General features: G+C 41.5%; 1 protein-coding gene across 1 annotated transcript in view; it reads left to right on the forward strand.

Annotated features, from left to right (window-relative positions):
* ADAMTS5 (ADAM metallopeptidase with thrombospondin type 1 motif 5) overlaps positions 1 to 24530 on the forward strand; it is a 72165-nt gene that overhangs the window by 40797 nt on the left and 6838 nt on the right. Inside the window, 5 exon segments of the mRNA XM_025201337.1 lie at positions 8532 to 8699; positions 18352 to 18635; positions 20245 to 20428; positions 20881 to 21056; positions 21976 to 22151. Coding sequence (XP_025057122.1) covers positions 8532 to 8699; positions 18352 to 18635; positions 20245 to 20428; positions 20881 to 21056; positions 21976 to 22151 — 988 coding nt within the window.

Here is a 24530-nt window from a genome sequence, read left to right on the forward strand (position 1 = left end):
ACTGGCAAGGGGATAGGTGCAGGGGGAGTCTGGCTTCTGGGGCCCTGCACCTCTGGCTGCTAACAGGCAAAACTCATGATGTGGGTGGGTGATACTGTGTGTGTGTTAAGGTGAACCCTTCCTGGTGCTGGGGCCTCTGCACAACACAGCAGTGTGCCCCAGTGAGGCCTCCTCCTCCCCTACAGCCTCAGGCCCGGTCCACCACTTTACATGACAACAGGTAAAATACTTAGCTGGCTCAATACCAGTGTATCAGCAGCAGCAGCAGCAAAGGTACCCAAACAGAAATGTCAGAGAGCCTTTCTTTTTATAAAGGAATTGACAGCAAGAAGTAAAGATGTTGTGTTGTGCTGGACCTAGGATGTTACTCATGGTGTATGATGGCTTATCTTGTGTTTTTATGTCTATATGTTTATTATGGAAAAAAAAGGAGTACTTAAAAAAATATATCTTAGGAAGCTTTAGGGTTGAAACCCTCTTTGTCAGGCTGAGGAAGTACCTGCAGTTGGTCCTGGATGGAATGAATAGTAAAGAAGCCAGAGGCTGGAGTGGCCCGCAATGCAGGCAAGAAAACCAGTCAGTGAAAATGGAAATGGAGGCATCAGGGGGTAAGAGACATGGTGGGGTTAGGGGGCAAAGGAGGATGTAGCAATTCAGGTAAAAGTGCAGAAGTGCCTGGGGTGTCAGATGTCCAGCAGGTCGTGGCGTCCAGAACTCCACTGCTGAAAAGTGGCTTGTACATTCAAAAAAGCACCTAACCTCATCACCAGAACTGAAGCCAATTTCCTACAGCTCAAAATGCAAAACCTGCCAACTATCTCCAATACCCCCACAAACTGCACACCAGAATCTATCAAAGACAACAAAACCCAACTACCTGTGGGGGCACATTCCTCACCAAAAAAACACTCTGTGTCCAGTCTCTCAGGCCTGATCCCGAGGGGGAACAAATTACAATTGAAACCACTTTTCAGAGCTGGGCCTACGAACTGCACTTCATCAGCCTCATAGGTAGCTCTGAACTGAGTCGGAAAGCCTAAAGCATCCAGTGCTTCGATTTGGGCATGCTGATTCGGAGTCCAAATCATCCGAATCTTTTCCGAATCTGAAGCACGGTTCGAAGCCTTACACAGCCCTACTGGATACATGTATGTAAATGTATCTAAGCCATTTGGCTTTAGCTATAGTAGGAGCTATTTTACATTAGAAAGTGACCAACATGCCAGCAACATGTCAGCAGTGATGTCAGAACTAAAGGCAGATGTTTCTTACAAGGTACATGTTTAACAAGTCAGCAAAAAGCAGTTCTAGTTATGGTTGCTAACAGGCAGACTTGAATTCAACTATATCAGGCTTCATAATGTCTTAACTAGACTGTACCTAAAATCCCTTAGAAAAATGTCAACACTTTTCAAGCTGGTATTTCCATCACATGATTAAATAGTGATATATAGGGCCAAAGTTACTAGCCTTACTCAAACTGAGTAGTACTTTATTACAAAGTAAAAGTAATAGAATCTGGCCTAGGCATATTAAATATTCCCAAAGAAAACTAATCATATGTACAGGAAAAAAAACCCTGCATAGCACCTTCACAGATTTTAGATATCACAGATCTAAAATTAGACATTCATTTCCGTATTTGGCATGTGTGAAGCAAAAGCAGGTGGGAAAATTGTGCTTCTTGGCAGCACTCAAAGTCCTGCAGAAACAACATAGACAGAGGGTAGAAGCCTGGAGTCACAACCCTCTCCTCCAGCCTTACTATCACTTGTTAGTGAGGAGGCCACTTTACAACTCTGAATCAATTCTTTTTTAAATGTGGTATATCCTTTCCTCTCTTATCCTTCCTTTGGGTTTGGTCCTATGCATTATCATTGTCACAGGGTGCACCTACACATGCCATTAAGGTGATGTGATAAACTATGGCACAGTTCACACTAGAGTCAGCTGTTCCCAAGTGTGACCACAGCACTTTGAGCTGGGGTAGAGCAACTCACAGCACACATGTATCCAATTGTGTATATTAATTAATTAATAGTAGTATTAGTACAAAAATACTGCTGAAGAAGCCAAATAGCCATAAAAATGCCATGCTGATGAGATCTAGCTATTGCAGTTTTGCCTAATAAGAAAAAAATTGACCAAGTGATGTCTAAATATCAGTAGAAGTCAGAAAGGGTTACATTGTAATAATTATTTCTGCACAGGGAACCTGGAGTGGGGGGCGTTCAGCCCTGGGCTCCACATGGCAGCATTGAGCAATAAAAGGGCTTGGCAGCACTTTAGCACTCTTGCGCCTCAACCAGCCCCTGTCACCATCTGCATTTGCATTTCAGCAGAGTAAATTAATCTACTATAGGATAGTACTGTCCCCAGTTGTACTACTCTACAGTAGAGTTAATTAATTTTCTGTGTCTGAATACTGGCACGTGTAGACTGTGACACTTTACTGCAGAGCTAATTAGACAACTCCATAATAAAATGCATGTGTAGATGCACCCACTGTCATATATTATTACAGTTTCTATTCCTGTTATGCCACTATGCTTTCAGCATACCCACTACTATGGGATTACATTGCACCAATTCTGTTTATTTGCAGGACTCAACCAAATCACAGTTCCAATAGACTGGTCTTTACAATGCATTTGGGAACCATAATTCTACTCATATTATCCCATGGCACAATTCATTTAATCATCTATCACAGTTCAAATCTAGAGAAACTTTTCCAGGATCCTGACATACCCTAGATTCTGTTCCAGACTTTGACAGGGTCAGAAAGCACATGGTATTGCTTTCACCTTCTTATCGAACGTCAAGTCCAGGCTATGTGCCTGAAATAATGATCCTAGACAAATGAGTCCATGTGAATTTTGACAGTAGAAACTATAGTGTTAAGATTTCTATGCTTATTTACAGACCACCTCAGAATAAAGGATTCAGGAAGGAGATCAGTGATAGCTTCTCTGCTAAATACCCTAGATTTCAGCATGTAGGGCCACAGACTCAGAACCCCCAAATTTCATTTCCTCACTTGCTTCGCAACTACTTTCATAAGGTCATATTTCATCGCACATAACTGGGCCTGACATTATAATCCATCCACTATCTTCACTTCACAAAAGCAGTAGGCAGAGACTTTCCAGGTCCCTGGCAGCAAGCAGGCCAAGGATCCTGGTCTGTATCTGAAAGTTCATATACTCCAACAAACTCTACAACATTTTGAAGGACAACATAACTTCACTCAAAAGATGAGCAGTTAAGGACCTGTTAAACTGTTAGCATTTTCTGTTACCATTAGCTATGAACAACCTTGGATCAAATTATTCCCCCTTGGACCTCCAACTAACAAGTGTCCTTGGTTTTCTGTCATGCCAGACTGGATAAAAAGAAAGGGACAGAAGCTCAAACACTGATGGAAGAAAACAAACACTGATAAGACAGAATGAAAAAATAAAAACATCCTCGGTATCATTCCTAAAGCTGTATTAAAGGTGTGACGGGCTCAAGTGATCTTCCTCCCCCAACTGGCCTGTTGGTGCTCCCCAATCTCCTCTGCCTCCTATCTCTTGCCTGCCAGGATTTTTCTGTTAGATAAATAAAAGGGGAGGCTGCCTATGGAAGCTAAGGTGACCAACTCCTTGGTACCTGTTGCCTCTCTCCTCTCACCCAACAGGCATACACCCTCTTTAGGATGTGGTCACCTTTGGAGCTAGAATTGTGACCTCTAGCCATCTCATAGTCACACCCATGCCTCCCAAATGACACTCAGTGGCCGCTTCATAGCAACCTCTACATTGTGGAAGAAATCAAACTTCGCGTTGTGGTTGTATCAGAATTGACCAAGCCATCTTGGTTTATTTAGAGCTATACAAGTGATCACAAGGAGGGTTCTCAAAGGAACTCTGAACTCTATAAGTTTACAAGCGTATTTATACTTTAGACAGTGAGAAAAGATGCATGGTTCAGAAAGAGCAACCTTGAAGAAACAGGAAGAAGTTGATCATTCATTTGTCACACGTAGGCAGTTTACTTATTCAGCAAACACATTGTGTTTGGGAACAGCTATCAGTTTCTGGTTCCTGGAAAGGAGGAGGTTAACATCTGCACATAGAGATTAATACATTAAAACAAAACAAGGCATGGAGGTTTTTCCTTCTCTTAGAACATTTTAACACACATAGCATCAGCATCTTTTTCTCTTCTCTTTCTCTCTCTCTCTCTCCTCTTAGTCAAGTAAGACACCTAGTTAAACTTATTTCCACAACATCCAAAACCACCCTGAGCCCCTTGGGCCCCAAGACTCTTGTCCTTGCCTACCTGGCTTCAACCTTCTTTATCTGGCTGAGATTTCTGGAGCCCAGATCCACTGCCTTGGACACTAGCTTTCTGAATCTCAGCCCATGGTCTTCTCCCTCTCTTCAGCCACAACTCAGTCCTCTGAACTTAAGCATTGTTAAAACACAAACACAAGCAACCTCCTCTCTGAAAAGTCATAGAATCATAGAAAATTAGAGTTGGAAGGGACTTCAGGAGGTCACCTAGTGCTCAAAGCAGGACAGTCCCCGACTATCTGATCCCAGTCAAGGCTTTCCTCTACCCAGGTCTTAAAAACCTCTAAGGATGGAGATTCCACAGCCTCTCTGGGTAACCTGTTCCCATGTTTTACTACCCTCCTACTAAGAAAATTTTTCCTAATCTTTCACCTAAACATCCCTTGCTGAAACTTGAGACTGATGTTCCTTTTTCTGTCATCTGACACCACTGAGAACAGTCTTGCTTTATCTTCTTTGTAACCACTACCCTCAGTATTAAATCCCCCCTGTCTTCTCTTCAGACTACATAAACCAAGTTCCCTCAGCCTCTCCTCATATGTCATCTTTCCCAGCCCTCTAACCATTTTTGTTGCCCTCTGCTGGACTCTCTCCAATTTGTCCACATCCCTTTTGTAGTGGGGGCCCAAAACTGGCCTCGCCAGTGCCGAATAGAAGGTAAAAATCACTTCCCTTGACCTGCTAGCAACACTCCTACTAATGCAGCCCAGTATGCTGTTAGCCTTTTTTACAACAAGGCCACACTCATATTCAGCTAATTGTCCACTGTAACCAACAAGTCATTTTCTGCAGAACTGCTGCTTAGCCACTCAGTCCCCAGTCTGTACTAGTTCATGAGATTGTTCCATCCTAAATGCAGGACTTTGCACTTGTCCTTATTGAACTTCACAATATTTCTTTTAGTCCAGTTCTCCAATTTGTCTAGGTCTCTCCTAGCCCTACCCTCCAAAATATCTACTGCTCCACACAGTTTGGTGTCATCCACAAATTTGCTGAGGGTGCACACCATGTTCCAGGTCATTGATGAAGGTCATTGATTCCAGGGTATTGAATAAAACAGGGCCCAAGACATACCCCTGGGGTACTCCATTTGATACCAGCTGCCAATCAGACATTGAGCTATTGATTACTACCCTTCAAACCCAAAGAGCACCTCACTTTGGCTCCTTGCCTCACCACATACCCTACGTTCCCCTTGGGTTTCTTCTTGCAGTTCTGGGAGGGAGTGGGGGGAGGACTGCTTAAGCAATGGCTAGTCTGTCTCCTGAAACCCTTCAGGAGATCCACACCCTGCTGCCTGCAGGGTCAGACTGCCCTGCTACCTCCTAGATCTTGTTTTTTTGTGCTGCAGAGCTCCACCCTTTCCTGTCAGCTGGCTCTCTCTCCAGCCATACACAGGAATTTCTGCTCTGCATGATAATTAGCCTTCCCTCAACTGCTGCAGCTTAGCTCAGCTGCCTCTACTTGGCCTAACAAGCACATAGGCCAAGAGAGCTTTCCTAACATTCTCCACTGAAACTGCCAAACCCTTCCTCAAGTTGCTATCCAAATGACTTAATCAGTCTGAAATTTCTTCCATCAGGAGTGAACATCAGCAATCATCCCACTTTGAAAAAAATCACATTTGGGAAGGCTTTTCCAACATGTGGATGCACCCCACCTATAATCACTGGCCAACAGCCTTAATTGCAGTCCCATGTTGCACATTTACTCATCAAGAAGTACTGAACGTAATTAAAAAGTTGCAATCCAAAACTAGAGAATCCCACCCAAAAACTTCCAGGCATGGGAAAGAAAGATGTTGGCAAGTGATACAACTCATGACCAAAATACACATCTTATTATTCAGAAAAAAGCCTTTCCTTCCTCTTTCAAACATGTAACAGTCCTACTAGCACTGAAGAATCCTGTTCTGCATGTATCACTTCCATGAGTCATAGAGCCCTGAAAAGATCAATGGTTTCTTTAGTACCTTTCAACATCTGTATGCATCCACTAGGTAATTTGGTTCTGACCAATAGCTGTCACCATAAATTCAAATGCCAGTAATATGGAGAAGACACACAGCTTTACATTTTCTTTGCCAATGTGTCTATTACCAAGATCCCTTCATGCTTGCATTATAAAGATGACTCACATCAGGTTGTGAATGAAGAACAAACAAGACAAGATATGTACAAAGAAAAACTTTCTGAAAAGTTTGTAGCCAGGAGGTAATGTCCTTTGTTTGAAGAGAAACCCACAGTTGGCTATTTCATTATGTAGTTTAGGAATTCTCTTCAATTTTTTGCTGACACTTTCTCTCATAGCAGCCTACATGAGTAATGCTTTTTACCACTTTCATTTGACTTAAGGACTGAATCCCACCCTTGCAAATGATGACCTAGCCTCTGTATTCATGCTTTTATCATCCCCTGGCTAGACTACAGCAATACAAAATATTTGCTCATGAAGCCTGCAGTAGTCAGGCAACTCCCACACTTAGAGAAAACTGCAACATATCTCCTCAGCAGCACTGGCTAATAGGGGTGTGCGAAGTGGGCCCTATTCGATTCGGATTTGGATTCAGATTCAACCTGAATCAGGGACAGTGATTTGATTAATTGAATCAGATCACTGTCCCTGATTCAATTCAGCTGAATCCGAATCTGAAGATTCGATGTTGATTCAGAGAATCAGTGATTCCAACGCAGACATAGCTTTAAATGTTTTTTCTACATACCTCGAGGTACCAGCATGGCTTGTGAACACTGTGGTGCTGGGGTGGATGGAGTGTCCCACAGGAATGGGGAGGGGGGCCTCCACATGCTTGGCGGCGAACCGAGAAGCAGGCCAGAAGTGCTTCTGGGCCACTTCCAGGTCTGTTGCTGAGTGTGCTGGGGATCCCCCCATGCTTCTGTGGGACACTCCATGCACCCCAGCCCTGCAGCATTCATGAGTTTCCTGCTACCTAGAGGTCTGTAGAAAAAAACGTTTAAAGCTGTGTCTATGTCCAAATCACTGAATCTCTCTGAATCAACTTGGAGGGTTTGATTCAATTCAGAGAGATTAAAGAGTCCCCTGATTTGATTCAGATTCGGAGATTCAGCCACTGAATCAGGCCAAATCTTCACCGAATCGAATCAGGGACTGAAACTTCGCACAACCCTCCTGAGAGTACAAGAAAGTTGGCTGATACATTGTCTTCCTAGAATTTTGAATCATGTTCATGATCTGTGTCCTTATTGCAAGGCATATCATGGTTTGAGCCAATGTTATCTAAAAGATCACCTCAAATTCTAGGTTGAAGACCATTGTCCAAAACTTCACTCCCCTTCACTCTATAACATGAATACATCTCATCTGTGAGACAGAACTTTCTCAGGGGCTAGTTTAAAATAAATATTATATTTACTGATAAAGTAAAACAGTGAAGCTGATATGGAGCTCCCCTTCGAGACTGCTGCCTCAGACAGCAACTGTTAAGGACCATCACTAACCTCATCACCTTCTGCTCCAAGTGCAAACAATTTTTCTTTGACTTTGCCTTCTCTAATGTAAACACTTATCAACATATATATCTGAAAACAAAGTAAACAAAAAAGCCCCTACCAAAACCAAAGCCAACTGCACATACTTGTCTCTCTAGGAAAATGCTGAGAGAACAAACAAACATGCGCAATGTTAAATACACTTCTTAATGCCCCACTGACAAGAGCTCAGATACTGTAGTGATAACTGTACTCTAAGAACAGATATAGAACAGAGAGATGTTATTAAACTTAAATATTTATCCAATAAATACTGACACTGGATTACACGGCATTATTTATCTTCAACAAACTTTTGAACAATCAGTCACAGAATATCAATATATTTTTTTACTTAGTTTAGTAATTTGTGTTAACAGTTATAATCCCTGATTCTGAAGACACAAAGGACTGGAACCTTAGAAGATGTGAACTAGTCTAGTTCTACTTATTGCCAGTCTGGTATAAATCAACATGTATTAGTTTATAAATTACTTGGTGTAAATAGACATAAATCTATTGACTTCAAACTAAGACTATGGCCATTTAAAGCAATGGTAAGCATAAAGTGGCCTTTCTTCTGTTGTCCTGTATATTTGAAAATGAAAACTATGAGCAGATGTTACTTTGTTCTATTCATACGAAAAGATTATAATTGCATTTCTTAATTACATTTCTATAGGGCACTTGCTTGGGCTTTCACATGATGATTCCAAATTCTGTGAAGAGAACTTTGGCTCCATGGAAGATAAACGTTTAATGTCCTCCATCCTAACAGGCATCGATGCTTCCAAACCCTGGTCCAAATGCACTTCAGCAACAATAACTGAATTTTTGGATGATGGCCACGGTATTATTAATATGTCTTATGTCAATGGCTGGGTTCTGTTGTGCAGAATCTTATTATACATCATCAGCTTTTTTTACAGATCTGTTGTGCACACTCTTATTATACATCATCAGCTTTTTTTACAGAACGTTCATTCTTGTGGGATTTCAGTAGCAGACTTTACCATTCTCTGTTATTTTGAGTAATCTGGGTGCATCTACACATACAATTAATTTAAAGCAATAAACTGCACAATATTTTGAGCCAAAGTAAACTACTCCTGGGTGCAGTGTCAACATGTGCGCACAGGACATCAGCATTTTGAGCAGGGGCAGAGCAGTTTACACCAGGTCCAAGGCATAGGGAGTCAGCCCCGAGCTCCATGCGGTAGTGTCGGGCAACAGAGGAGCTAGTGTCGGGCACAAGGGTGCTGAAAGCATGTAGTCATGCGGCTAGGCAGCAGGCAGATATCTGGCCCCCTATGGCCAAGCTAACCAGGTGCGATTTACACCCACAGTCAGCGTCCACACATGCGTTTAATTGCAGTTAAGTACTCCACCATAAGATAGTACTGTCCCCAACTGTACTATCTTATGGCAACATTAACTAGTTTCCTATGGCCTAGTAGTGCTGCCCATGTAGACAGTGATGCTTTACTCCTTAGCTAATTAGTCTACTCTACACAGAGTAGTTAGCGCATGTGTAGATGTGGCCACCTTGTAGAACCAGCTACAACCTAATGTGATGTAGGATACAGCCCCTTTCGACAGATGACATTATGGCACAGTTCAAAATAGGATAAAATACAGGTAGCTTATTGACAGTAATGTTTTAGTTGTATTATTGATGAAACTTGGTTAATAACCACTTTATTAATCTAGTGCAGGGGTAGGCAACATTTTTTGGCCGGAGTGCTAAAAAATCTACAATGTCTACTTTGGAAGGTGCCTGAATACTGACATGCTGGAGCCCAGAGCAGCTGTTTGCAGCCTCCTGGCTGCAGCCAGCCCATGGGGCCCAGTCTGCTTGAAGCAAGGCTTGCAGCCTCCCAGCTTCCTGCTGGGAGCAGCCTGGGCTCCATGGCTGGCAGCAGCTACTTAGAGCCCAGGCTGGCAGTGGTGTGCCAAGCAAAATGGCCTTGCATGCCATGCTTGGCACATGTGCGGGGCTTGCTGACCCCTGGTTTAGTGTTTCCAAACACTGAGATCATTTGTCCCCAAAATATACACAAATAACTTACCTTCTCATCACATACAGTAAATTTGCTAAGTGCTACCTCATTTTAGGATATACGAGGGATGCTCTAAACAATTAGAGGCCATGTTAGTCAATCTTCTGAATTTGTTGTTATTTATATCACAGTATTGTCTAACTGTTCCAAACACAGAGCAGGACTTCTGCATGCTCCTGTGTAATAAAAGGAAACCCCTAAGCTGTTCCACCTGCTACTTTGCTAATACCATCATACACCTCTAGGTAGGAAAAGCCCATACATTTTCTTCTAAAAAAATACATTTTTCTCCTAAAATAAAGGATGATTTGTAATCTTAAATTAATTTTAAAGCATTCATTGTGCTCCCAAAGCAACTGCAAATCTTAAACAACCCCTTTCAAATTCCAAAATGCTGAGATAAAAATGACATAATTGAATGAATGGATCAAGTTGTTATGGTAACTGAAATACTTATGGTTAAAATGTACCGTTTGCCTGAAGAATGTAAAGGATTTTTTTAAAGCAAGGAAAGTAAATATTTTTTTGGCTAAGTTCAGTGCTGTCTAAAATGTTCTATCCTATTATCATAGCTGGAGAATTACTTCATTTTTTCTCTCTCATTTTTATTAGCTCTATTAATCTATGCTTGTCCTATTTTATGATACATGTTGCTTTGGCATTGGTTTAATTTTAACAAGTTACTTTCCACATATGTGAGAGTAGATCTTTCCTTTTCAAGTTTTACATCACTTTTATTGCCCTTTTGATCTCACTTCTAGTGCTCATTGTGTATGCGTGGGTAGAACAACAAGAGGACCTCACAATCAATCCATAGTAAAGGGGGCATAACTGTTTTACCTCTCAGGGAAGACCAAAGAAGTCAGACAGCCATAATTTCTCCTTTCCTTATTGTTGTGGAGAAATAATAAGTTGCTTCCTCATTTTTCATAGAGGTTCTTCCTCCTATTGCCTAGCCTTCTACCTAGCCAGCTAATGTCCAACAACCATGAAAGGGAAAGACAAGGCTCTTCTGCTTCCCTCACTTCCAGCTCATGTTGAGAAGCCCTTGTGAGTTGTCCCTGCTCTCTTCCCCATGATTGGAAGGGAATGGAGTAGAAAAACCTTTGACAATCACACCCAACATATTTAGTCAATCAAGCTTTGTTATTTATTTCTATGGGAGGAGGATTGGGACTCAAGTTATTCCAATTCCCTTACAATGAATGATACCCTAGTGCATAAGAAATCCCAAGGAAAGTACAGATCTCAAAACCTGGCTCCCAGTTAACAAAATTGAATTAGAGTGCATTGCCCTTTCTCACTCTGGTGAGTTAGTTCTCAAAAGTCTCAAGGAAATCCTAAATGTGGTAAAAGATTCATATGCTGGTCCTTAATCCGGTAGTATTCAAGAACCGATTCCATGCCTGACTGCATCCGAATGATAGTACAATTCCTATGGAACTCAGGAAATACGTTCACTTGATCAACTGGGCTTTCACAGACATCTTTTCCAGGCAAAAATCACTTTAGTAGCTAATAGCTTTTGCAGACATTCTGTTGCTTCCAGTATGTGGGTGGGTGGAATCTTTTATTTATTTTAAAATCAAAGATCTCCATTGACAGAAAATCAGTAGAATCTATAAACTAAAGCAAAAACAAATCCAGTCGGCCAAATTATTAAACTTCTCCAAATCATAATGTTATAGAGGCACTCGGTATATGTAAGGGGTCTATCCCTGGGCAGTCGGGTAGGTCATCTATACGATGAGGCAGGATGAAGAAGCCAGGGTCAGGGACCAAGTCAGGAGACAACCAGAATCCAGGGGTGGGCTGACTCAGGAACTAGAGTCAGGAAGGCAGAGTTGAAGTCAGAAGCCAAGGTCTGGAAAATAAGTCAGGATTTCAGGGCCAAAATCCTAAACCAAAGGCAGAGTTGTACATTTGAAGTCAGAGTCAGGATTTAGGTGAGGATTTTCAAGCAGGCCAGGAGCCTAGCAAAGTGTTTCGTTGCCCAGACAACGTGCTGCTGGCCTTGTGGCTTCTCTGCTCTGGGCTTTTAAGGGCCTGTGTGGTAAGGCCTTCTTCCTGTGGCCCTGAGAGATGACCCAGCTTTTTCCCGGACTGCTTCCTCCAGCTGAGCATGAGGCTTATTACATCATGTCCATATTAATAATGTTATAGTATACTATATTAATACTACTATAAATATGAACATTAGTACCCCTCCATCCCAATTTGCTGATCTCACGGATTAACAGTTCCCATTTATTGGCCATGCTAAAGCATTCATGTACAAGTGTGGCATCTGTTCCCTGTTAAGTGATGAAATGTGCTATCAGACTGAGGTAAATGACGAATAGATAGATATACAGATGTACCAAATTTTCAGGGTTCTCTCTGTTAACTATTTGACTGTCTTTCTCACCATCACCTTCCCCCACACTTTCTTTTGAAGATGACTTGTATTCCCTTGCAGAGAAAGGAGAAGGCTTAAAACTTTCAAAGTACTACCAGACAGAAAGACTCTCCCATTCAGTCACACCAATTGTGTGATACAGTGCTGCAGCACAAAATAGAGGAGGGGATACCTTGGAGATTACACGACACCAGTTTCTAATGAATGAGAGAGTATGGCTCTCCATATACCTGAATTGCTCTCAGATTGTTTGCCTTTGACTGACCGGCTTTTATTTGGACACAAGAGATCTATTATGGGAGATACTATAGAAAAACTAGATACCTTTTATTCTTTGGAACATAAGCAAAGGAGTTTGCACTGTCATTTGTTTCAGCCAGACAGGACCTGATGAACCATGCATTCTGACAAATAGAGCATGTCCAGACTAAAGTGAGGAAGTAAATAAGTAAAGCATAAAATAATGAAATGGAAATTAAACGTAAACTGCTGGACTTATTAAGATAAAAAAAAAAAAGAAGAGCAAGAATTTCAGAAAGGCTTTGTCTAACAGTTTTTTTTGTAATCTATTTACAATACTTCTGTGGTCCTCATTACCATATGATCTGAACACCTCATACCTTTAATATATTAATCTTCATAAAATTCCTGCAAGAAATGAAGTCACACTATTGTCATTATATAGACTAGGAACAGAGACTTTTAGAGCACGTCTACATGTCTCAGACTATACTAAGACCTGCCACTGCAAAAACAAACCCCACCCTGCTTTTACTCCATACATACCAAATTAAAAAAAAATGAAATGTGCTTCCTGTTATAGCAGCATAGGGTGCACCCTGGACATGTACCGAACAGTGGTTACACTGCATGGTGAATGTGAAGTAGGAGTGGGAGTGGGAGTGGGAATGGAGGACTGTGAAAATATCTGTACTGTGACTAACCTCATCATTCAGATCTGCTGAAACAGACACGGAACTGAATGTTATTGGCATCTGATGGTAATGTGTGCCGAGGCATTTTGTTACCCCTCCAAACCTGTTCTGCAGGTGGGAATAGCAGAATAAAACCCTGCAGGAGGCAGATGAGCAGGCCATAAATTCCAAGGAACAGAGATTGTTTTTATGCAGAGCACCAAGAAAAGTGACTGCAAGCAACAGCAGTAATAGAGGTTGGCATTGCCCACAATAAAGCTGATTAGTGTGTAATAATAGAGTGATAATAAAGGCAAATGGAAAGGGAAATTTTTCCTGTGTTCTGGAGAGTAACTAGGCCTTTCTTTTGCAATATGAAACTGGTGGCTTTGGTGACTTGAAGAACATAAAATGAAATTAATGAAAAAGCAACTGAAGCATGACAGTGATTAGAGTTTTCTGCCACAAAGTGAGGATACTGGTGTTCAATTTCTTGCTCCTCTAGATGTCCAATGTGACCTTGGATAAGACACTTAGGCCATATGGGGCCCCCATCAACCTCGGTAGGAAGTTTTCAGTGGTGAAAACATGGCCCCTCTGATACTGGGGTTTGGAGAAGAGCTACTGGCTGAAGTTCAGTCACTCTGTATAAGACAGAGTAAGAATGTGTACCCTTGTGTCTTGTGATCCTGCTAAGAAGTAGTGGAGGTTCCAGGGTAGAAAAAAATTAGCAGCCACTAACATATGGCCTAAACTTGAGTTCCCACTGTTGCTCAGTTGCTATTTAAGTAGCACAACACTAAACATTTAAAGAAAAATTCCTTATAAACAGGGCTTTAGGAGCTTCCCCTCCTCATCTATCATTTGTGTTTATCTAGAGGTTTTATTTATAGTTCCTAGATATGTTTGTTCTGGGGCCTTTTCAGTACACAGAACTCACCTCTGGGATATATTTTCCATGTCTTCTGACAAAACTTGAGGTAAATGATTTTCAGGACACAGAGCAAGGTCTATTTATAACCCAGAAAAGAGGTTATAATGAAATTTAAATGTGTTAACGAACATGACTAATAATTCTAGTGCATACAACAGCACAAACCCAATGGTTAATTTAAACAGAAACCACTACTTGTGCTGTCAAGTATTTTACTGTGAGAAAATGATGTACTATTTTTGTCACGTTATAAAACAGAGGTGCGGAAAATATGGCCTCTGGACCAGATTTGGCTCATCGGGTGACTGGATCTGGCCCACAGCTACCCCCATGGCATGCCCTGCATGCTCACACCAGGACAGCCTGCATTGGGCTCCCACTGGCTCAGACCCTGACCAGTGCTCAGCTTCTGATGGGGCTGTTCCCAGTGTGGCTGCAGCTGTGTGTTACTCACACCCCCCACCTCTAGCAGTGCTTCCTGCTTCTGATGTTGCCCCTGCCACATTGTGCAGTGCTATGCCATGCCACTCTGGGTGAGAAGTTTCAGCTGAGTGGCTCCTACCCCAGTGTATTGGGCTCTGACTTCAGCTCCTGGCCACCTTCCACTGGAAGGCAGCCAGGATCTGGAACCAGAGCCCTGTGAACCTGTCAGGAGCAGTGCAGTATGGTGCAGCAGGAGTGGGAGGAGCTGCTGTTGGAGGTAGGGGGTACAGAGCAGCACCTGGCCCAATGCAGCTCCACTAGGAACAGCCCCCTGGAAGCTGCTTCTGCCCTGTGTGCATCATGCCATGTTGTACCGGAGAGGCGGGCAAGCAACTCCAGCCAGGAAGCTCCTGTCCCAGCACTGGGGTTTGGCTTCAGTTTTCAGGAGCTGGAGCTGGACCCAGAGTCCCATGCACTGGGACAGGAGCCCCGCTAAAGCTGTTCACCCAAAGCGATGTGGCTCTGAAGGGGCAAGATCAGGAACAGGAGCTGCTGCTGGAAGCGATGGGTGCAGAGCAGCACTCAGCTGGGCTGTGAGCACCAGCACAAGTGTAGCATGGGCTTCTGTGGCATGAGTAGGTGGGGCTTGGCCTCATGTGGAGTGCCACAGGAGACACTCAGCCCATACTGTCTAGGCTAGCTCTGCTGCATGCACCTCCTGCCACCCCCTCCCTCCCCTTATCCACAGCAGGCTTCTGGGACTTAGTGCTCAGGCACTCCCCCCGCCCCTCCCCCCCAGACACACACACACACACACACACACACACACACATGTACACACTCCTCCATAATCTTCTTCACGCATACCCCACACCCCAGAGGGCATGTGATCCCAGCCTCTCCTGCCCTTCCCACTCCTGAATACTGCTCCGCACCAATCCACAGCCCTACAGAGGGTTTTGGTGAGTTGTTGGGGGAGGGGGGAGGACAGAGTGCTCACCTGGTCTGCAATAGGTCACCAAAACTCTCTATGTGGCTCTTGGGCCCAAATAATTGCCCACCCCTGTTATAAAACATTGAATAGTTGACACACTTAACTGTGATAATCACAGTATGCATCCAAGACTTTTGAGCTCATCCCCTCCCTCACTACTAGACTTTATGCTGGCTTTCTCTATCAGCACAAATCAAATGGAATTGGTGGAAGGATTTGAAGAGTAGCAGTTCTTTATTTTTACTGAACATGATTCTGACAGACAAGGCTGCCAGTCATGATTTTCCTTTTAGAAATCCCAGTGTCCTATTTTATAGAAAACATCTGTGCATCCTCACTCCCTACTATGTCTTTAATATTTTATGCCACAATACATATTGCACAGTAGGCTATTTTTAATGATTTTTATCTTATGGCACTAGCCCATCAATTAGCAGAGGCAAATCACATCTTCATTAACAAAAGACAGTGTCTTCCAGACTAAAGATAAGATCTACTTATTGAGTAAGGCAGGGTCATGAGGGGACAAATGAAGCAACAGACTTAACTGGATTGAACTTTTTGGTAATAAATAAGTGATGATACTGAAAGGATTTTTGGCTAAATGTTGCTGTCAGGAGACTTAAAACCTTAGTGGTCTTCAGGGAAAGCAAACAATTTCAGTAAATGTATTCCCTTAAAGGAAACTAAATCTGTTGATCATTTTGCTGCCCCTCCCTGCCTTTTCTTTTTAATATGAGAGCTAAATCAAGTTTGGAAACATACTACAATACTTTGAACTTTTATTCAACTTTATAAACTGCTTTACTCTCTAAGTACTTATATATTTTTCACTCATGATCAAGTCCAGGTGGTGCTGATGTTGTTTGTGAAGTGAGATAGGTTGTGGTAAGTTACTTTGGCTAAGGATAAGTGTACCTTACCTATGCTACATGCAGCGCACACGATGTGACAAGATCCATAATTCCATAGTTCTCCATGTCAGTAAATGAGTCCATCAGTGGTATAAACAAAATTCATTAAAACAGGATTCCACAGAAATCTGAAGGTGACTGTACATTTTTAGTGGGTGTGTGCCAGGCAGACTTTGACTTCTGCAAATAACTGAAATACGCCTTTATTCTGTGTTATGCCTTTTTTATTTTAAAATTAACAGAACTCTTCAACTAAATCTAGATGTCATTCCTATGAATGGAAGCCCAATGCTAATTTACCACTGACATTACTTTTGATATGCTGCTTGTTGGGGTTTTTTTTTGTTTGAACTGATTTTCTGGTTTGGTTTTGGGTTTTTTTATGGGGCTCAGTTGGCTACAGATCTATTTTTCATACTTTTCTGGCTCCCCTTTAGAAGCTTTACTTCTCTAAGTATTTTGGCTCAAACTTGAAATGACAGCTTTGCTTACTTTACATGTCTTTTGGATCTTGCCTTAAATCATGGACTGATAAATAGAATGAATCCCATTTTGAGGGAACTCAGATACAGTGTAACAGCACACAAGTTCCAGACTTTTTCACTGATATCCATTGTACAGAGTGCTTGAGGGTGATAAGCATTTTCAGTAACCTATCCACTATCTTTTTGTAAGTTTACCTTAACTGTACAACCAGGGAGCAGCAGGGAGGATGGCCAGAGCTAGACCTGCTGCAGCAGTTGTGCCAGCTAGACAGGCATCGGAAGCAACTGCCATACATGTGTCCTCTCTAAGTGGGCATCTGGGAATGGTGTCCTGGTTGCCCGACAAAGTTCATGACAAACAGATTTTGACACCTTGTAGCCTTTAGGGAGAGAACCTAGTTGATAATCAGTAACAGTACATGTAATGGGCCGTATTTGATTCAGATTTGGATTTGGCCCAAATCGGGGACAGTGATTTGATTCACTGATTTGGATCACTGTTCCTGATTCAATTCAGCAGAATCCAAATCTGAAGATTCAATGCTGATTCAGAGAATCAGTGATTTGGACATAGACACAGCTTTAAATGTTTGTTCTACATATCTCAAGGTACCAGGTGTGGCTCGTGAATGCTACAATGGTGGGGCAGATGGAGCATCCTGCAAGAGCACGGAGAGGCCTCCTGTGTGCTTGGCAGTGAACCCAGAAGTAGAACAGAGCTACTTCCGGTCCATTTCTGGGTCCACCAGGGAGTGTGCAGGGGGGGAACCCCGTGCCCCCCCTCCCCACAGGGGGACCACAGGTGCTCCCCCCCAGACCCAGAAAGCACCAGTCACCAAGCCAAAGAGGCCATGGGGGGAACCCCCGTGTGCTCCCTGGCAGACCTGGAAGTGGACCAGAAGTGCTTCTAGTACAGTTCCAGGTCTGCTGCTGAGCATGTTGGGGACCCCCCTACCCCACCCCCCGTGCTTCATCTGCACCACCTTCACAGCATTCATGAACCCCCTGGTACCTTGAGGTATGTAGAAAAAACATTTAGAGCTGTATCTATGTCCAAATCATCAAATCATTCTGAATCTCTCTGAATCAATTCGGAAGGTTCCAATTCGATTCCGAGAGATTAAAGGGTTTCCTGATTTGATTTGGATTTAGAGATTCAGCCACTAAATCAGGCCAAATCTCCACCAAATTGAATCAGGAACCAAAGCATCACACAGCCCTAATAATCAGGTGATCCAAAGCCTACCGAAGCTCCTGAGATTCTTTAATGACTCCATTGGAGTTCTGAATTGGGTCCAAAATCATTATAATTATGTCCAATTTGAATGTTAAAGGCAAAGATAACAGTAAAATGAGTAGTAAATTGGATTTTTCTTTTAGGTAACTGTTTACTGGACCAACCAAAAAAACAGATCTTAGGCCCTGAGGAGCTTCCAGGACAAACTTATGATGCCATTCGTCAGTGCAAACTGGCATTTGGGCCTGAATACACAGTGTGCCCTGGTATGGATGTATGCTCTCGCCTGTGGTGTGCAGTCGTTCGCCAAGGTCAGATGGTTTGTCTGACCAAAAAGTTGCCTGCTGTGGAGGGGACACCATGTGGAAAAGGAAGGATTTGCCTCCATGGAAAATGCGTTGACAAAACAAAGAAGAAATATTATTCGGTATGTTTCAGATGTAAAATTCCAAGCCTTGAGGAAAGTCAGACAGTCTTTTTCTGTAAGGTGCTAATTTAGTGGGAGTCACAGTGGCCAAGTTAGGCCCTTTGCCTATAGTTTTAAATCTACCTTATTTTTATTTGTTATGTAACTGACCTTAACCTTATCATGTCAGAAAAATGGTGCTGAATATTAGGAAATATGTTTTCTGCCCCTAAAGCACTGGATATTTTACTCTGACAGACTGGAAATGTTCTTTAAAAATATAGGCTTTGATTCTGCTGTGAGCCGGGTTTCAGGAGAGATGGAGGATTTATCTCTACTAAGATGATTAGAGATGTGAAAACATGTGTCCTCATCATATAGTCTCAACTTGTCCCATTATACTAACAGGGAACATATGTGGCAGCAGAATTGACACAGGAGAGGCCTCCATTCTGTAGCTTCTTACCAACGGAGTTTCTCCATGCTTATGAGCATTGTCCAGGACAAATCTTGGATTGCTTTAAATTTCCTTTGTGTACATTGAGACTACGGACTGTACCCAAGGAAGGTCCCTATACTAAAGAGCTTCTTAAATACTTCAAACCTAATTTCATTCTTTATATGCTTCTGTTTTCCAAAATAAGGTATTGCCACTCTTCTCAATGTAGCATGCATAACTTTGAGAAATATAACTGCAGGAAAGTGTTGCATTTTTGCAGTTTTCCCTTAAGAAAGCCAAGTTAGCAGGCTCACTGAAAGCAGTATCTGACAGCTTGCTCTTATGCCAGTATCTCCTGGCACTTTAGTCTGCTGGCTCAGAAGTTGCTTTAACTGTGCTGCTTTTGCCAAACTTCATTTTATCAGTTCATGCCTTCACTTCTTACACTTAAGTATGATATTCAGTCTGCTTTATTCACTACATAAATAGTAAAACAGAAACAGTCCCTTGCTTTGGGAAGATTATGTCAGTGTGGAATGCTAATTTACTTAGTGACATGGTAGGCATTCTTTATGGCTGACATACCTACTTACTAACTACCTCTTCAGACACAAAAGTCAAAATACCAATACACTGAATTCCATTCATGTTTCTTCAGATATATAAGATGCAACTAGGAGCCACACAAACTTGCACAGATTGGTCAAATCATGGTTATTTCTGTAACTAGTAACCCAGTTACAGAAGTCTCCATGATAAAGAGGAATGTTTCTGTCACAGGAACTCTGTAATTACTAAAAGTGACAAGGTCAGCCTACTATCCCAGACTAAGTGGACCTGCTTATAGAAGGAACAATAACAGAGAAAGAATCATCACATGATGGATTCCTGTGCGGTGTATCTAGTTTCATATTAATTTAAGTGACTCAGCAGAGTTAGTCTCATATGTTGACCTTGACCTTCATCTACAATGCCACTTGACATAGTGCCCACTACACACAGATCAAGGACAATGAATAGACATGACTGTAAATGCAGAGCTTGTCACAGAGTTGTTTCCTTTGTTCTAGTATCAGAGAGCCTCAGATAAAATGAAAGGGAAAGTACCGTCAACTTTGGGTGCAATTACTTATGCCATTGAGAGTTAGCTTCTTTATCCTGATTTATAACCTATTTTTCCATGTATTCCAGGCTTCAAGCCATGGTAACTGGGGATCCTGGGGACCTTGGGGACAGTGCTCCCGTACATGTGGTGGAGGTGTTCAATTTGCTTATCGTCACTGCAATAATCCAGCTCCTAGAAATAGTGGACGGTACTGCACAGGAAAGAGGGCCATTTATCGCTCCTGTAATGTTGCAGCCTGTCCAGCAAATGGTACGTTCCACAGCAGCCAAAGCTGCTTGATGTTGAAGTCTTTCATCCTGTTCTATGGTAAATATTAACCTCTACTGGGAGGAAAAATAATTGTGTCCATCAGAGTTTCTCAAAAATGTACCCATAATGTTGAGACTTTACTTACATGAGCTACAAAGTCAGTGTAACCCAGCTCACAAGCTTAATAAACCTACAAAAATATGGTGGATACGGATAGTCAGCTTTCATAAAGAGGAGTCCCACTCTTGGAAAACAAACTGTATCAATAAAAGGAGTTGTGATTAGATGCCTGTAGTCATGGAAACATTATTTAAATAAACAAGACAGAGGACTCTCAAAGACCCAAGAGTCTAACGTAAAGAGGAGTTACGGTATGAACTGAATATGATAGCTGAACCTAGTGCTATTACACTGTCTTAAGGCAAATACTAATGATATGAACAATTCTCCAGCTAAATCTTTTCGACAAGAGCAATGTGAAGCAAGAAACGGCTATCAGTCTGATGCAAAAGGTGTCAAAACATTTGTGGAGTGGGTCCCCAAGTATTCAGGAGTGCTTCCTGGAGATGTTTGCAAGCTCACCTGCCGAGCCAAAGGAACAGGATACTATGTTGTGTTTTCTCAGAAGGTAATGACACCTTCAGTGACTGTTTCAGTTACAGGTTTGGAAGGCTTCTACATTTTAGAAAGTTTTGTTGCTAGACTATATCATTGAGAATGATATATTTTGTCTAACCAGGTGCTCCAAAAGAGTAATGGTTAGACTCTTATGGCCAGAGTTGGTCTCAAAACATTTTTTCACTATCTAAAGTTTTAGGTGTATATGGAATGTAATTGTGGTTTTAGCGCAGTCAGCACTAGCTTGAGAGCTAGGCTATAGATAAGGTGTTCCTGTATTTACAGCCAGCCGTACACAGAAAATTTTTCTGGATAAAAAGCATTACTAGCTGTAAAAAGCTGAATTTTGCATAGCCTGCACTGATGTAAATCTAGAGTAGCTTAGATGTGTAGCCAATACTTGGTTATGTTTATTATTGCATGGCTCAACCAAGGCTGGAACGATCCCTATGTATTTCTTAGATGTGTTCCGTTCTTCTAGATTTTTGAGTTTTCATTAAGTCATGTTGATAAGGTGTTTTAAGGTGGTCAATTAAAAGGATTATTATTAAAAAATAAACAGTAAAACCATCATTATAATCAGAGCTTCTAATTTTGTCCCTCAGGGTAAACAGAGGAGTTATAGGCCAGTGCTTGGGGCCCTTCTGTTAAGGGTCTGCTGCTGCAGGGTGATGAGTGTTAGAGTACATCTGTCTTGGCTGACAGAGTAATACCAGTGCTCTGTTAATCATCAGGATAAATGCTAAGCAAGCAAAAAACTGTGAACTAGAATGATACACATAATGGCACCTTTAAAAGTACTCTGCATACTTGCCCTTTTACAGAACAACTTTAGATGACTCATAATGTGCTATGGATGAAGTATATAAGTGCCAATGTTTGCCACCCAAATGCATATCATTTTAACTAACAGTGTCTAAATTATTTAGGTGACTGATGGAACTGAGTGTAGACCCTACAGTAATTCAATCTGTGTCCGGGGGAAATGTGTTCGAACTGGTTGTGATGGGATCATCGGCTCAAAGCTCCAGTATGATAAGTGTGGTGTGTGTGGAGGAGACAATTCCAGCTGCACAAAAGTCATGGGAACCTTTACGAAAAAGAGGTAATACTCTTGAATGAAAATAAATATATGCTTTTGTGAAAGCAGAACAATTTTATAACAATAGGTAGAAATAAGGTTTGATATGGTAGCAAAAGCTACCGATAATGCATTGCAAAGATACAAATCGGGCTGTGTCACATCTCTGTTTATAACTATCATTCGCTTTAGTCCTGAGTCATCCCAAACAGATTAATGGCCTAAGTTTTATTGCACATCTGAGATGTTTAGAATTATCCTCCAAGCAACACAGGCACATGCAATAATCATACAGATAGAACATTGCACCCAAGTCATGTTTGACTTCAATATCTCATTGTTCCAAAATATCATTCTATATTCATGGGCTCCAGATCAGTCAATATGTAGTATACTTTATACCAAAAAGCTGAACAATTTAGAGCAAAGTAGGTTATGAAAATTGATTTTTATTCTATTAAAAATATTTACAGCATTTAAATTTTTTTTTTCCAGCATCACTACAAGATGCTATTTGAAACTGAAATAAAACTCCAAAATAAAAATGGGCAACCCGCCCCCAAAATACCTTTCACGTGGCAATGTTTCAGAGTACCAGTGAAGTCTGTACAGATTACATGTCTCAAGCAAGCCCTTCCTTTATCTCAGGGGTGGCCAATTTACAGCACAGGTGCCACAAGTAGCATGGGCAGCCTCTCTGCAGGGCACATAGAAGATCAGGGAGAAGACAGGCAGCACGGTGGCAGATAAAGCAGGAAGCAGAAAGCAAAGCAGCAAATTTGGCAGGGAACACAGGTAAGGAAGCAGAACAGCAGATCAGGTGGGAGAAGGGGATTGGAGTGGTACATGGAGAGGGTGCAGGGATAGTTTGTGGCGTGCCTGAAAGAAGGGCTGCCTCCACCACTTTACCTGGACACCTGAATCCATCTGTGTACCTTTATTGAGGCATATATAGAAAACTAAGTTTTTATTTTCATAGATCCTAAGACCATGTGGGCCTGTCATGATCTAATTTTATCTAACACAGGCCAGAGACTTTCATTCAGTCATTCCTACATCAGCTTCAATAACCTGTGGCTGGATTAGATCATCTTTATAAGGCATACAATCTTAACTTCATTTTATATGACAGGAAAGGAGACTGACATGAGAATGGGCACCTGATGCCCAAAAGCTTGTGCAGCACATTGCTCGACTATAGAGTTGGTCCAATAAAAGACATCACAAAAATCCGTGCTTCTCATACCCTGCCCTGATTATCACAGCTACAACATTTGCCAAACAAAACATTTTTTCCATTTTCTCTCAAAATTCTCACAGTGAGCTAGAAACTACCTGAAGTTGAAACCTAATTCTAGAAAATTATCTAAAATGGTTGCTAACAGACAAAAATGGCTTGGTGGGTTAATTCATTAAAAAAAACAAACATAACCATAAATTATAAGCATAATTCTGTTCCTGAATATAACAAGAATTACTCACCTAAGTATGCCAAAACATCTATGGCAAAAAAGAACTGCTTTCTTTGTAATTTGAAAATTATATAAACTGAATCTCCTCCAATCTGTAAATATTGAAATGTCTCAGATTTCAGAAGGGGAGAGAAAAAGCAGTCTGAGACATACCACACACATTTCATCACTGATCAAGGGCAAAATCTTGGCCCCATAGAAATGAATAGCAAATCTTCATTGACTCAGTGGGGGCAGGATTCCAACTCTAGAAGACCCAGATTCTATGGTCTTGACTCACACAGAGAACCACCTTCTTCCTCAAATCATTGCAAATGAAATGAGACTGCCCTGAGTCTAGAGCATACCTCTCCAGGAGTAAGTATGACAGAATCTGGACCTAAATGAGTAAGAGAAGCAGCCACACTTTAAAAAGAACCAAGTTAAAATAGCAACAATAATAATGTTTCTTTTTTTTCAAAGGAAAGTTTTTGTTTGGGGCAGTTCTCTTAAAAATACAAGAGTTTTAGTAGAGTGCTTTTTAAAAAAAACAGACAATCTTTTCACCAATGTTACTGAGCTCCAGTATTATATTTTGTTTCTGTCCAAAGAAAAGAAATGGCTGTTGTAGTTCTCTCTTTATATCACCCTCTATTGTAAACTTATCTAATGCTTCCCATTTTTAAAATTTCACATAGTACATTTTGCCATCACACTTTTATCTTTAAAAATGCAAATGTCTACATCAAAAAATATTAAGGACACAAATTCAAACAATTGGAAACTATGACATACCAAAAATTAAGGCTGTCCGTGCCTTCTGGTTCATGTGCATTATGATATAGACTTAATTACGTGTTCACGTTCTAGTTTATGCATGGACAATTTAAATTTTGATGCTTATTAACTTGTCAGCACTTGATCTTTTAATACAGATGTTTGGTGTCTATTT

The sequence above is a fragment of the Alligator sinensis genome, unplaced genomic scaffold (genome assembly GCF_000455745.1).
Source record: "Alligator sinensis unplaced genomic scaffold, ASM45574v1 scaffold373_1, whole genome shotgun sequence".
Lineage (NCBI taxonomy): Eukaryota > Metazoa > Chordata > Crocodylia > Alligatoridae > Alligator > Alligator sinensis.